The following is a 16,269-nucleotide window of genomic DNA, read 5'->3' as shown; positions in this document are numbered from 1 at the left end:
GCATTTTGATTGCTGTGTCATACATAAACATAGACATGTTTAGTTTGATCAGAAATTTGAACATTTAATTGTTATGCAGAATTCTGTATCATATAGAAAATCAAATATATTAAAAAAATGTACACAACATGGATTGATTCTGGCATAAAGCCATTCAGTACAGGTGTATTGAATTGAATATGTCTATTAATAATTGTTAATCTCAATAATCTAATTTATGATAGTGAATGTGATATAAATGTACAAATCAAATATAAAATAGCTCAGTTTGTAAGCAGCATTATATATTTGAAGAAGCACACTGTACAATTATAATGTACCAGCACTATTTGTCTACAAATATTATATCAAGCAGAAAGTTCCCAGATGTGCAAAAGGATTAGAAGCAAAATTGTCAGTGAATAAGTTTCTACTTAATGTTAGATATTTAACATGCACTAAGTATACCTGAAAAAGGGCCATAATTCAATTTTGCACCATAAAAAAGGGCCATAATTCAATTTTGCACCATAAAAAAGGGCCATAAATTCAATTTTGTAACTGGAAAAAGACAATAAATTCTGTTCTGTGCCTAAAATAGGGCCATAAATTCAATTTTGTACATAAAAAAGGGCCATAATTCTATTTTGTAATTGAAAAAGGCCCATAAATTCAATTTTGTAACTGGAAAAAGACAATAAATTCAGTTCTGTGAATAAAATAGGGCCATAAATTCAATTTTGTACATAAAAAGGGCCATAAATTCAATTTTGTACATAAAAAGGGCCACAAATTCAATTTTGCACCATAAAAAAGGGCCATAAATTCAATTTTGTAACTGGAAAAGGCCCATAAATTCAATTTTGTAACTGGAAAAAGACAATAAATTCAGTTCTGTGCCTAGAATAGGGCAATAAATTCAATTTTGTACATAAAAAAGGGCCATAAATTCAATTTTATACCTGAAAAAGGGCCATAAATTGTTATATGCCTAAAATGGGCCATAAATTCAAATTTGTACCTGACAAAGGGCCATAAATTAATTTTTGTACCTAAAAATGGACTATATAATACATTTTGTGAAAAAATTAACTATATATAATAAACATTTAAGAAAAGCTCTTTAAATTTGATAACCCGACTGTGAGTGGTCCAATTGCTAAAACTAAAAAAGAAAGCAAAGTGATTGGAGTATGTTATAGACAATTTTAAAGACATTTACTGATCCAAAATAATTTAAAAAAAACAGCAACAGCAATGTGGAAATGAAAATGGCTCACAAACATGACTTTAAATCCTTTTATATCTTGAGTAATCTTTACTTAGAAGAAGAGTCCTAAAAACATTAAACCATAATTGATTTGCACATCTTAAAGCTTCGCAAAATCACACCTGAACTACAAGCTGAAATCAAATGAAAATTCTTTTCTTACATTTAATGAGATTTTCATGAGTTTTGGTAACATGCAATGATATGGCAGCTTGATGATATTGACCTATTTATGATGAAGAAAAGGAAATAGACAACCTCTCACGTAACAAAGCTTTTAAGTTTTTTATAAATGACGTATTCTTTAAAATACATTTACTAAGCTCGTAAAACTTCTATGCCAAGATCTAAAAAATATAGGTTGTTGCATTCAATTACTTTCAGTTATTTTTCATAACAGAACTTTTTATTGTCAACTATTGAAATATGCTGACCTTAGCTTTAAATAATCATTAAAATGAAAGAAATGAGTTTAAAATATATTTTTTTAAAATCAGTTACTGCACACAGTAAAGTACAAAATTTCAGTATTAGCATTTAACCATTTTATTTTGCAATTATTCTCTGTTAATGCTTTCCATGTAATCTTTTGACTGAAATTCACAAGAAAACATCTTTCCTAAATTACATATATCTTATTTTATTTACCAGTCAATCTATGATAATTGATATGTGTGATGAATGTATACTACTAGGTAAGTAGGTAAGTGCCCATTGAGGTCTGTCAAGATGTATATATCCTAAATGTATAGTAGCAGGTAAGTTCCCACTGACATCTGTAAAGATGATGATATCCTTAATGTATACTACCAGGCAAGTGCCCATTGAAGTCTGTAAACATGAGGATAACCTGACTGTATGCTACCAGGCAAGTGCCCATTGAGGTCTGTAAAGATGATGATAACCTGACTGTATACTACCAGATGAGTCCCCATTGAGGTCTGTAAAGATGGGGATATAGAGGATATCCTGAATGTATACTACCAGAAAATAGCACACTGAGGTGTGTAAAGATGGGATAACCTGACTGTATACTACCAGATAAGTGCCTATTGAGGTCTGTAAAGATGATGATATTCTGAATGTATAATACCAGATAAGTGCCAATTGAGGTCTGTAAAGATGGGGATATAGAGGAATAACTTGAATGTATGCTACCAGGTAAGTGTCCTTTATGGTCTGTAAAGATGTGTCTGTCCAGAATATATACTACATGTACCAGATAAATGCCCATTTAGGTCTGAAAAGATGAGGATATCCTGAATGTATACTTGCAGGAAAGTGACCACTGACATCTAAAGATGATGATATCCTTAAAGTATACTACCAGATAAGTGCCCATCAAGGTGTGTGAAGATGAGGATATCCTAAATGTATACTACCAGATAAGTACCCATTGAGGTCTGTAAAGATGGGGATATCCTGAATGTATACTAAAGAAACATGCCCATTGAGGTCTGTAAAGATGAGGATATCCTGAATGTATACTAACAGAAACATGCCCACTGAGGTCTCTAAAGATGAGGATATCCTGAATATATACTACCAGATAAGTGCCCATTGAGGTCTGTAAAGATGGGGATATCCTGAATGTATACTACCAGAAATGTGCCCATTGAGGTCTGTAAAGATGAGGATATCCTGAATGTATACTACCAGATAAGAGCCCATTGAGGTCTGTAAAGATGAGAATATCCTGAATGTATACTACCAGATAAGTGCCCACTGAAGTATGTAAAGATGGGGATATCCTGAATATATACTACCAGAAACATGCTCATTTAGGTCTGTAAAGATGAGGATATCCTGAATGTATGCTACCAGATAAGTGCCCATTGAGGTCTGTAAAGATGAGGATATCCTGAATGTATACTACCAAGTAAGTGCCAGTTAAGATCTGTAAAGATGGGGACATAGATGAATAACTTTAATGTATGTTACCAGGTAAGTGTTCCTTATGGTCTGTAAAGATATGTATGTCCAGAATATATACTACCAGATAAATGCCCATTTAGGTCTGAAAAGATGAGGATATCCTGAATGTATACTTGCAGGAAAGTGACCACCGACATCTAAAGATGAGGATATCCTGAATGTATACTACCAGATAAGTGTCCATTGACGTGTGTAAAGATGAGGATATCCTAAATGTATACTTCCATATAATTGCCCATTGAGGTGTGTAAAGATGGGGATATCCTGAATGTATACTACCAGAAACGTGCCCATTGAGGTCTGTACAGATGAGGATATCCTGAATGTATACTTGCAGGAAAGTGACCACTGACATCTAAAGATGATGATATCCTTAATGTATACTGCCAGATAAGTGCCCATTCAGGTGTGTAAAGATGAGGATATCCTGAATGTATACTACCAGAAATGTGCCCATTGAGGTCTGTAAAGATGAGGATATCCTGAATGTATACTACCAAGTAAGTGCCAGTTAAGGTCTGTAAAGATGGGGACATAGAGGAATAACTTTAATGTATGTTACCAGGTAAGTGTTCCTTATGGTCTGTAAAGATATGTATGTCCAGAATATATACTACCAGATAAATGCCCATTTAGGTCTGAAAAGATGAGGATATCCTTAATGTATACTAGCAGGTAAGTCCCATTCATGTCTGTAAAGAAGTGTATATGCTTAATGTATACTAACAGGCATGTACCCAATGAAGTCCATAAAGATGATGACATCCTGAATGTATAATAACAGGCATGTACCCAATGAAATCCATAAAGATGATGACATCCTTAATGTATACTAGCAGGTAAGTCCCATTCATGTCTGTAAAGAAGTGTATATGCTTAATGTATACTAACAGGCATGTACCCAGTGAAGTCCATAAAGATGATGACATCCTGAATGTATAATAACAGGCATGTGCCCAATGAAGTCTTTAAAGATGATGTCATCCTGAATGTATACTAGTAAGTAAGTACCCATTCAAGTATGTAAAGTGTATATCCTGAATGTATATTAACAGGTAAGTGCCCATTCAAATCTGTAACGATGACAATATAGATGAAGATCCAAAATATATAGTGCTAGGTAAGTGCCTCTTGAGGTATATAAAGATGGAGATATCCTAAACAATACAACCAGATAAATGCCCACTGAGGTCTATGAAGATGAAGATAAAAATATATATCCTGAAGTAGACTGACATTAAGAACTGTATAAATCATCTCTGTATAAGGCAGTACATGTACCTCAAATAACATACAAATAGTCCTACATCCCTATTCTGACATCAATGTAGCCACGACATTAAATATACATTGCTAATAACATACACTTGTATTGCCCATCACCCTTCTCAATAGTGGCATAGTAAGGAAGCATTGTACAATAAATTAGAAAAAAAGCTACAACACTACATGTGCAATGAAGGAAGAAGTGGACAATTTACATGTATAGAGACTGAAATGAAAATGACATATTTTGGGTTAGGGTTTTGAAAACTTTCGAGGTTTCTACACGAGTTATTATGCAAGCATTATTCTACTACAGCTAAATCTGTCAATTTAAAACTTGCTGTTCGTCTATTTAAATATACGTAGAGTTTTAGAAAATATGTGTCACTAAGAAAATGTGGACTTGATCTTCAAGTTTCATATAAATAATATTAGTTTGTAAAATGATTATTAATACTATTTCAGGTATATTTAATGAATATTTATTACTGAAATAAAGTGACATTTTGAAACCCTTAGATCAAGTATGGCAAATTAAAAACATCAGTTACAGTTCAATGTCTGCTTAAATTTGAACAATTATACTATTTTTGCATATTAAAACGCTTGCACTGCATCAATAATAACAATTTAAAAATGAGACCAAAAACTAGCTTTGCTTTCGACAGATGATTAGAAACACAACAGGCACACTTGGTTGATGACAAATGCAAATTATGTGCTGACATACGTCTCATGTTTGATTGGAATTTGTAGCAATTAATCCTGTACGTCAATAATTAGAGGAGCAGTATATTGAGAATGGCGGATTCCAAAACTAATCGAAGGAGCTGCATGCTTGTTAAACACCACCTGGAAGAAAAGTAGTCTCTACTGCAAATCATTTATATTTCACAATATTTTTATTTTTGATTAATACTGTAAGGGATACCTTACACAAATCTGCAACCCTTACAATTATGTTTTGGAATGAAATAAAAAACATTCAGAAACCGTGAACTTTAATAATATAATTTCAACATTATTTCAAATATCAAATACTTGAGAGAAAAAATTCCACAAAAATAATCAGTTGTAAAATGTGATTTGCAGTATGTTCAAGTGCTAAACATGAAAGTCATTTATAAATATCCTATTTACCATGTATAACTCTTACCCAAATGCAAAACACCTGATCATTTAGTTCTGTAATATTATAATCTGCTGGCAAATCAAGGTCAAGGCTATTTAATTTTAAACCATCAGCTAGAACACCACGTGATGTTTCTACCAAAATCCACATCAGAAATACACTGATGGAGTCCTACATCATAAAAGTGGAAAATGACTCATAACTCAATCACATATGGAAAATATGTTAGGCAAAATAGAACCAAATCAAAACAAAATATGGTAATTTTTATGTAATTATTAGGATTATTTTCACAAGTTCAGTGAAAGAAAATTCTCTAGGATTTTCCTGTCTTAAAAAAGAAACATTTAATTATTTTGGACAAAAATAAGTCACCACATGTGACAAGTTACCATAATGATGGCATGTGACACATTCATGTTATCATTTGGCAAAGAAAGTATGCACATATGTAGTGAATATGACTGTAGTATTTCTGGAGTGTTTTTCTGATCACTGGCAGAAAGATCCAATGTGTTCCATTGTGAAATTGCAAAAGGAAACAATATAGATGATTTACCCACACATTATACAATGGTAGATATGAGTCTAAACTGTCACAGACAGCTACATGTTATACATTGGTAAATTAGGTATAACCATATCAAGGGTTCAACACAAGACTGATGTAAATTACTTTTTCTAAACTTTGCAGGAGAAGCCTAAAAACGGTTTCATTTTCTTCATACAAAGAATCTAACTACAAAATTAACATAAATATTTAAATCTTAACATAATGAAATACAGAAAATCAAACAGTTTTGTGTTAAACCCTTGGCTTACTTGCCAAGGACATAAGTTATTTCAGAGGCAAACCCAACAACTAGCTTTCAATGGAAAACCAGAAAACAGCACCCCAAAAAGACAGGTGACACACACACAAACAATGTGTCAACATACATATCGTGGCAATTGAATTCTTTAGTTGTAGCACTATATTGTTAATCCTTTACATCAATAATTAATGGAGCAGTATATTGAGAGTGACGGATTCCAAAACTATGTGCTGGAGCCTTTCGCTTGTTAAACGTCACCTGTAAATAGTGTAAAAGTGGAAATAATCAAGCTGTGTGTACATAAGTAGTATACAAGGCTTGTGGTGATGCAGTCACTGAAGGACAGAACAAACAGCAAGCGGTGCTTTTGACAGGTAACTCGAAGCAAGGGGAAAATTAGTGACACAACCAGAATATGTGTCGACATACATCTCATGGTACTGGGAATTTGTTGCAATCAATCCTGAACATCAATAATTAGAGGGGCAGTGTACTGAGAATGGCGGATTCCAAAACTAAATTGCGGAGGTGCTCTCTTGTTAATCCGAACCTGTAAGTAAATACTGGTAGGTCAATATAATGCAAACATTTTCTGTAAAACATTTCTGAAAATGCCTTGAAACATTAGAATAATCTGAACCTTGTGTGGGGCCTGACTATAAAAACTTGTTACCAATTTAAAAATCCATTTCATCCATTATATTAACGATTCAGCATTTAAAAATGCGATTGCATCCATTAAATGCTTCATCACGATACCTTTAACAGAAGAAAATAACTGTGGAAATGAAAATAATATTTATAAAATTTATAACAAGATTGAAATGCAGGATTCAAATGGCTCTTATATCACTTACCTGAAGAATCTTTGCGTACAGAGTTGAAAATGTAATTAACCAAAAGTATACCATACATACTCACTTGTAAGTCGAGCCCAACTACATACTTCACAGACCCAGATCTGCCTTCACATAATGCACTGAAAGATCTGGGTCTATGCAGTGTGCCAGGAATTATCAGTTGAAGAAACAACACATACCCTGATTTGCTGGCATACTGTGCAGTTGCACTCAAGTTATAAGTGCATACAGTATATAAATTATCTCAATATTATTGTTTGCTTTTACAAAGCAAATGATTGATTTACAATATCAAGATTAACTAATTGTTTTGAAGTGGCTGGATCTCTGCTAGTTTAACTAATTGTTTTGAAGTGACCAGGATATCTTCTAGTTTCACAGGTATGAAACTAAGAATAATTTATATCTATCTACCATAAAGAGGAAAGATCAGAGCGTATACAGAGCTCTGATAATTTCAATCGAATCACACATTTGATAAGATCAGAGATCAGAGGGTATATAGAGCTCTGATCATTTCAGTCAAGTCACAGATTTCATGTCATATTTGTTAATATACAAGGTCCACTATCCAATATGATATTTAGCTAAAGCAAGCTAACATATCAAGTTTCATCAAAATATTTTTAGAAGTAATGATATCAAGGTGATAAAATGCTTAGACAGTTGCCATATGAATCTTAGATGTTGAGTGATTTGCACAAATTTTTTCAATACTGCCTTCCACAAAAATCAGGTCAGACCTGAATTTCACCAGCGGAACTTAAGGATTAAATGCAAGCCTTTATTTCTGAAATCTGATTGGCTGAAATTTGAGGCTGATTTAAAACTTACTATTCAAAAATTTGAGTCTAGACTTAAATTTAAGGCTTATGTTGGCAAAAATTAATGACACCAAGTGAATACAGTATTTCTGTATGATACAACCAGGAAGCCAGCTGAAATGATTTGTCAAAAAGTAGAGGATATATTCATAATTAAACTTCTGTAAAAATAGGGGAAGGGGTGACTTATCACCAAATATATGTATAAGCTTATTATCAAATTAATATAGAACTAAACTTCTAAGGTTGGGAAGCAATTGCTAACAGACACTGATGCATACCACACTATACATACTACATTTATTAACATAATGGATGACAGATGAGCACTTAATTATACCATAAAGATGGCTGACTTCAGTTGAATGAGTTTAAAGTAAAATTATAAATTAAATTATTCCAAAATCTGTTTAAATCATATGTGGGGAGCCACGCTAACTCAGCTGGTCAAGCATCGTGCTATTACAGTAAGGGTCGCAAGTTCAATGTCTGCCAGGCCAGCATTGATCGGCTGCCTTGGCGTGTTCTTGGCAAAGGCACTTAGCTGCCATTTACTCAGCATGATAGAGCCAATAACATGTTAAAAGTACATTAAAACTAACAAACATGAATAAAGCTAATGTCTGAAGTTTGAATATTTTTCAATTCAAAAGAAGTCAATACCTCAATTCCAACATTGGTTATAATTTACTTTTGCCTGTTTACTTTGAATGCCATTAATATGGCACAGACTTCTGTCAGGATCTTTAAAGTCAATGGTCACAGTAACTATAGAATCTATAAAAATTAGTAGTCAAAATAAAACCTGTCTGAAGTACAATACTCAAAAGAGATCCATGTGTGTTTGTGTATGTGATGATTATGGTTTGAAAACTTGGCATATAATCGTACATTTTCTGGGGAGTGAGCGCCAGGTCCAGGTTTCTTGGTGTTGTCACCTGGCATGACATTCCTGCTTGTCATACTGTAGTGTGGTGCCTTGTCCTTGAATACACCAGGATCTGTGGTGTTGTAGGTTCCAGGACCTGGTGTCTGTACAGAAAAGAAAGATACAGCCAATGAAATAGTTGGAAAAGATGTCAAAATGTCATCAAATAAAGAATGGCAAGAATTCAAAATTTACTTTTTTAAAAGAATGGCCAGGATTGTATGCACTCAACATAATTACACCAATTTCTAAACGTGACTATGACGTATCTCCGGACCCTGATATTTCATGGACTGAACACTTTGTTGAGTTGATGTATATGCCTTGTTGAAGCTACATAAATGGTCACATGACATCCACTGGTCTGAGTACCTAATACACATTTTAAACTTCCTTCCAAGTTTGCAACTTTCATAAGAGAGACTGATTTTTATCTTTGGCAGACCTATAAAAAAACATGCATAATAATAATAATAATTAGAATAATGATAAGAATAATAATAAGAATAATAAAAATAATAATATCACAGGAAAAAAATTATATGAACTGATTACAACAAAGATTATCTAAGATCCAATAGTACCATATACTAAACTTTTTCATTTAGATTTACATTTTTTAAAATTACAGCTAATCTATTTGCTCAGAATTTTTTGCATATGTTTTGCACTTTTTGTAACAAATATACCTTGCATAAATGTAAATGGAAAAAGGTGGTCTAAAATTGGAAGAAATATTTATTACATATGTCACAACAATTAAGACTAAAAAATATCAAAGATGATCCAAACCTTCTGACTTGGTCTAGTGTAAATAAATTATATTTATATTGTCTGTCAACTGATGTGTTGTTAAAACAACAAGAGACAAACCTGACTAATTATGACAAATATACACAATATATTCAGGTAAATACTTATATTCACACTTCTTAAAAATTTTGATAATGTGCAACGCTGAGATAAAGGATAACAAGTTGACCGTCAGTGGGTTTTGCAAATTTCTTATGCAAAGGAGCTACATTTGCTAATTTCCAATGATCAGTACACACTAAAGTTTGTAAGGAAACATTAAATATATAGCACATTGGATACTTAATGGATTGTGCAATATATTGAAGTAATTTTGGATGCAGTCCTACCTTTGTTTGTATCATTCAATCTGTCCTATATTATTTTTAGTTCTAGAATATATCCTGTTGTATAACCGTATAATCATTTATCATTAATTTTTCAAGTCTCCCAGGAAGCCTAAGTGAACAAAGTGATATATATTTTATATATGAATGCATAAAAAGCAATTCATTTTCAAGTTAAAATTACCTTGGACAAGTCCTCATGGAAACTACCAACTTTTGATCTCCCTGTCAGAGAATAGCATGGTGCTTGTCTCTTATTACTTTGAGTTGTTTTGCCGACCATATTTGGGAGTGAATAGCTATTAGGGGCTATGAAGAAAGAAATTCAAAAAGAAGAGATTAAGAGGTTTGTTACTTTTATGCTTTATGAGCAAATCTTATGCAGAGTTAAAATTGAGATTAACCCTGTTTGCGTTTGTAAATTTGCAAAGAAATATATTTGCTAATCTCAAAAATAAGAGAAGGCAATCAATTTCAACAAGGCAAATTGTAAGTCTCCAACTGGGTATTGCTTACAGAAGCTAACTTAACCCCATATCTTTAAAAATTGATTTTCCTTGAACATCTCTTGTCACCTGAATACCTGCAGCTTTTTGTCCTCTCATGGAGTGAGGTGGACTCCTAAGTGCGATGCAGTAAAGGTATGTGTGTTTAAAAGAGGTAAAATGTACAACATATGTACAATGTCAAGTAGTGTTTACCCAGATCTGCCATTGTATTGAATACCAATAGGTTTGAGTATAGTGTTTACCCAGATCTGCCATTGTATTGAATACCAATAGGTTTGAGTATAATGTTTACCCAGACCTGCCATTGTATTGAATACCAATATGTCTGAGTATAGTGTTTACCCAGATCTGCCATTGTACTGAATACCAATAGGTTTTGAGTATAGTGTTTACCCAGATCTGCCATTGTATTGAATACCAATAGGTTTGAGTATAGTGTTTATCCAGATCTGCCATTGTACTGAATACCAACAGGTTTACGTATAGTGTTTACCCAGATCTGCCATTGTACTGAATACCAATAGGCTTGAGTATAGTGTTTATCCAGATCTGCCATTGTATTGAACACCAATAGGTTTGAGTATAGTGTTTACCCAGATCTGCCATTGTACTGAATACCAATAGGTTTTGAGCATAGTGTTTACCCAGATCTGCCATTGTATCGAATTCCAAAAGGTCTGAGTATAGTGTTTATCCAGATCTGCCATTGTATTGAATACCAATAGGTTTAAGTATAGTGTTTACCCAGATCTGCCATTGTACTGAATACCAATAGGTTTTGAGCATAGTGTTTACCCAGATCTGCCATTGTATCGAATTCCAAAAGGTCTGAGTATAGTGTTTATCCAGATCTGCCATTGTATTGAATACCAATAGGTTTTGAGTATAGTGTTTACCCAGATCTGCCATTGTATCAAATTCCAAAAGGTCTGAGTATAGTGTTTATCCAGACCTGCCATTGTATTGAATACCAATAGGTTTAAGTACAGTGTTTACCCAGATCTGCCATTGTACTGAATACCAATAGGTTTTGAGTATAGTGTTTACCCAGATCTGCCAATATATCGAATTCCAAAAGGTTTGAGTATAGTGTTTACCCAGATCTGCCATTGTATTGAATACCAATAGGTCACAGTATTGTGTTTATTACAATGTAAAAGTATTTCATCAAAACAATGCGGACGGTTACTTAGTCAACAGAAAATCTGATTCTATGATGTTAGTATGTTTTATTATTTGGTACATGGTCACTGTAATGCACTTCAGTGTAAAGGAATTCATTTAAGGTGGTTATGGTCATGGATGCTACTTCATTTTTTCATAATAATACTATGTGTACAATACCTCGGTATAAGGTAACCTCACTTATGAGGCTCCCCACCTGTATGTTTCCACTAAAAACTTTATAGTGAGGGAGTACTGTGTAGTATTTTGAAGATCCGAATGCTAGTGTTTGAAGTATAAAGTTACACAAATCATAGCTTTGACTTGTACTGAAGTCAAAAGTGATGAAAAGAAAAGTTGGACATGAGAAAAAGACAGCTGACAAAGCAGTTTGTTGATGTATGCTACAGTAAGCAGGTGACACAAATATCAGCAACTCATTCTAGAAAAGTTGACACTTGGAACCCTACATCCAGTTTCTTTGCAAATTTACAGATTGGTGCAAAACAAATTTGCAAACCTGTGACATTCTGAATGATGGTGGAATAAGTCAAATGTTTCATTTGTTTACATAATATCAATTATGTATGCAAATGATCACACTTAATGATGGATATTGTAGACGAAAAGCGCAATGCTGACCTTAATCTACCAACATCAATCATTCCAACAGACTGGACCCATACTGCATTATAAACAGTATAGATTCAGGTGTACCAGTCAGCTTGAAAATCTAAGTCCATACTGTCTGATTAGGCCAGGTGACTCACTTATGATGGTTTCCAGTAGAGTGAAGAATCTTACCTTGGCCATATCTTCATGGAAGCTACCCACTTTAGATCGTCCAATCAGTGAGTAGCATGGGGCCTGCCACTTACTGCTTTGCACAGTTTTGCCGATCATGAATGGCAAACTGTAGGAATTGGCAGCTGAAGATAGACAACCATAGAAACCAAAGGTGTCCAAGTGACTAGGATAATATATATTTATAACTGTGCCACATAATGTCCACATTGTCATGTAAGATAAGAAAAGCATATTTTTATTTTTATATCTTATATTTTTCACTTTTTCTAGTGATCCCACATAAATTTAATTTGGAAATGTTATATCTCTCATAATTTCTGACTGGACAACAAAACAATTTAAACATTCAGTTTTGGTAATACAAGTTTTAACACTGTGCATTCAAAACCAAACATGATTTGTACCAAATACCGAAACCAATTTAAGAATTATTTTGTAATTTCTATGATCATGGCCTATCTTACCAATTCAAAGAGGTCTAAATATTCTGTTTAAATTAATGACATTATTACAGTGACAATGTTGACATGTGATACGAGTTCAAAATGTTGCTGTACAAATGAATATCACATTTTCTCTTGTTCACACAATGTCAGATTCCAAAGTACTGAAATATTACAAATAACGAGAAACTTAATCAACAAAACAAAAAAGCACGATGTCATGAGTCATTTCAAAAACATTAGTGAATTCACATATTTTTTCTCAATAGCAGTAGAAATTTGATGCCAAGAAATGATTAACAAATGTTATTTGAAACATGAACAAAAACTTTGTAATGTATGTTTGGACACCATTGATTATCCCCATTCCACTTTCATGAAACTAATCATGTTGAATTATGTAATCCATCTTTCTTTACATGCATGTTATTTTTATCTCAGTAGTGCTACATCCCCATACAATGGCTCTTTGAAATTGAGTATTTTTCACAGATGTAAAGTTTAGCAATTTTGTTCTTAAAAAATGTGATTTAAGTTGTATCAAATATTTAAATCATTGCAGAACTAACAAGCAAATTCAGTAAATTTTTGGTTGCTGCCAACCATGGTGAGGTCATCATCCCCTGATGTCAAATCACTATTTACTTAATGAAAGGGAGGGAATTAAGACAGTATTTAAAATAGTGGACCATGACCTTGACCTATATGATAGTTACTCCAATGCTGCATGTGACATACCTACTTATGATAATGCACAAGAAAACTTAATTTTGTACCTTACTCTCAAAAGTCTTTAAACATAATGAACAGACCAAAAGGAAAATTGTGGTGAAAGACATAAAATACTCAACCATGACCCTCACATTCAAGATAGCTACCCCAATGTGGTATGTGGTGTACCTAATCATGATGGTGTACAAGTAAACCTAACTTTATCCATTAGCCTCATACGGTTTTAAAGTTTTATAACATAAGAAAAACAAAGATGGAAGATATAAAATACTCCACAATGACCTTGCCCTTAAAAATAGGATACCCAATTGATAAACAGCATATCTTTTAGTGTCGATGTATAAGCATACCATGTTTCATCCCTAAAACTCAAACGACTTTAAAGTTATCTAGCAGAAGGGAAAGCATGATAGAAAATGGAAGATACTGAGTTATGACCTTCACACCTTCTGTTGATGGTGTACAAGTATATCAAATTTCACTGCATGCTGTAATCTAAATGGCTTCAAAGTTATTGAGCAGAAGAAAAATTGTGACGGAAAATTAAAATATTAAGCATCCAATTAACTTTAAAGAAAGCACACCTATTGTGGTAAGCAGCGAACCTTCTAGTGATGACATATATGTATACCAAGTTTTGTCACTTAATTTCGACCAGCTTTAAAGTTATAGAGTAGAAAAAGAAAAGATGATAGAAAACTGAAAATACTGAGTCATGACCTTGACCTTAAAGATATGACCATCAATGTGGTATGTGACACATATTCTAATGATGATACACAAGCATACTGTATTAGTTTCTTCTGTAATCTCAGATGGTTTTCAAGTTTCAGAGTGGAAACAAAAGTTTGACCAGTGTGTTGATGGAAAGAAATATGGATATTTCATTTCCACCTTTCTTCCAAACAGGCTGGGGACAACTGTGAGAAGACAGCATAACTTGTATGTACACAAAACCAGCCAGTAGCATTTCATGATGACCAAGGAAATCCTAGCCTAAAAGTCAATTAGTTTTTAACTTTTTGGGGGTACAATTAACTAAGCATTTTGGATTGAAATTTTGTCAAATAGCAGAATCAAGAAAATGAAGTCGTTTAAAAAAAACAATCTCTAACTGGAGATTTACCTGATTACTACTCACCGTGATCAAGAAAATGATGTATAAAAAACAATGATCTCCAAAAATATAGCTCATAGTGACCTATTTCTGGAATGATGGTGTTATCTATACCATGAGGTATCCACAAAATTTTACATAACCTACCAGTAAGATTACTTGAGAAACTGTCTTAAAAATGTAGCTCAATCAGTGGCTGGCCAAGATGATCATGTATTGATTCCAATGTACCAACACATTCAAGTTTCATATTCTTAGATGTCATGACATTTTTGGTGAGGCCATGACATATTATAAAAGGCACAAATTGGGCCTGTAAAACTTCAGGCAAAATCCCAAACCTTTCAATGACTCTAATATTTGTCACCTTATACAGCCATGTCATTTTCAGCACTAACCACAAACTATGAATAAAAAAATAACAAGACAAAATTCAATGCAAATATGATCTGATGGCAAGGTCACCAGTTGAATTCTGAAAACATATTTTACTGCTTTATAATCCAGCCTATTATCTTTATCTATTTTCAGTATACATAATTTGTTATGCAAATATAGGGTATACATAAGTTGTTTTGCAAATATAGTGCATACATAATTTGTCATATAAATATGCTGTATACATAATTTGTTATGCAAAATATAGTGTATACATAATTTGTTATGTTAATATTGTGTGAGCATTATTTATTATGCAAATATTGTGCATACATTATTTTATAATCAATGATTTATATTCCATTCTTGAGTACTGGTACCATCTCTATCAGCCACACGATTATCAGCATTTCAGAAAAATGCAAACTCATTTCTAGAAGTTCACCACAGCAAGATTATATCTTTTCTTACAAGTTAAGACATGTTTTATTCTCTTGTTTGCAAATTTAAAATAAAAGTTATTTTTTAACTTGGCTTAAGATACACTTTTCTTTGATCGTAAGTGCTTGCCTGATGCTTTTATAAAGAAAACCACATGTATGCATGCATGCAAAGAATTGAATCCGGATACAAACTGTTTCATGTTCTAACAGAGTTGGATAAATTCAATCTGATACATTGAATATAACTTTTATCACGCATTAAAGGTGAAGTTTCAGATTCAACTAAAGAGAAAACGAAGAATTAGTAATAGAAAGCACTAGCAGTTACATATTCCAGCATATTTATTCTGCATTAATAACTAATGACATGACTATTGTATATTAACATATTAGGCCTGAATGGTCTGCAATATTTTGAACCCGGCCCAAAATACAATACAGCAAGATTTTTTTTAAAAACTTGTCTTCCTTCTAAAACAACGCTGGAGTTTTCTATGTAATGGGTTAATTTGTCTCAGATGCAATACA

At 33.0% G+C, this 16,269-nt stretch overlaps 1 protein-coding gene across 4 annotated transcripts in view; it reads right to left on the bottom strand.

The window, feature by feature from the left end:
* The window catches only part of LOC149792292 (ciliary microtubule associated protein 1A-like), a 34,299-nt gene that overhangs the window by 2,042 nt on the left and 15,988 nt on the right, over positions 1 to 16,269 (bottom strand). For 2 of the 4 annotated variants that reach the window (XM_089970853.1, XM_089970854.1), the window contains exons 3-5: positions 12,626 to 12,750; positions 8,973 to 9,113; positions 5,181 to 5,302 (exon numbers count right to left, since the gene is read on the bottom strand). In XM_089970853.1, coding sequence (XP_089826979.1) covers positions 5,210 to 5,302; positions 8,973 to 9,113; positions 12,626 to 12,750 — 359 coding nt within the window. In that variant the 3' untranslated portion in view covers positions 5,181 to 5,209. Of the gene's footprint in view, positions 1 to 5,180; positions 5,303 to 6,826; positions 6,948 to 8,972; positions 9,114 to 12,625; positions 12,751 to 16,269 lie in introns of all 4 variants that reach the window. The other 2 variants (XM_089970855.1, XM_089970856.1) reach the window with 2 other exon arrangements.

This window comes from Sinohyriopsis cumingii, chromosome 9 (assembly GCF_028554795.1).
Source record: "Sinohyriopsis cumingii isolate HCF-2022 chromosome 9, ASM2855479v2, whole genome shotgun sequence".
Lineage (NCBI taxonomy): Eukaryota > Metazoa > Mollusca > Bivalvia > Unionida > Unionidae > Sinohyriopsis > Sinohyriopsis cumingii.
The sequence above is the reverse complement of the archived record's forward strand: the minus strand, read 5'-3'. Positions and strand labels throughout refer to the sequence as shown.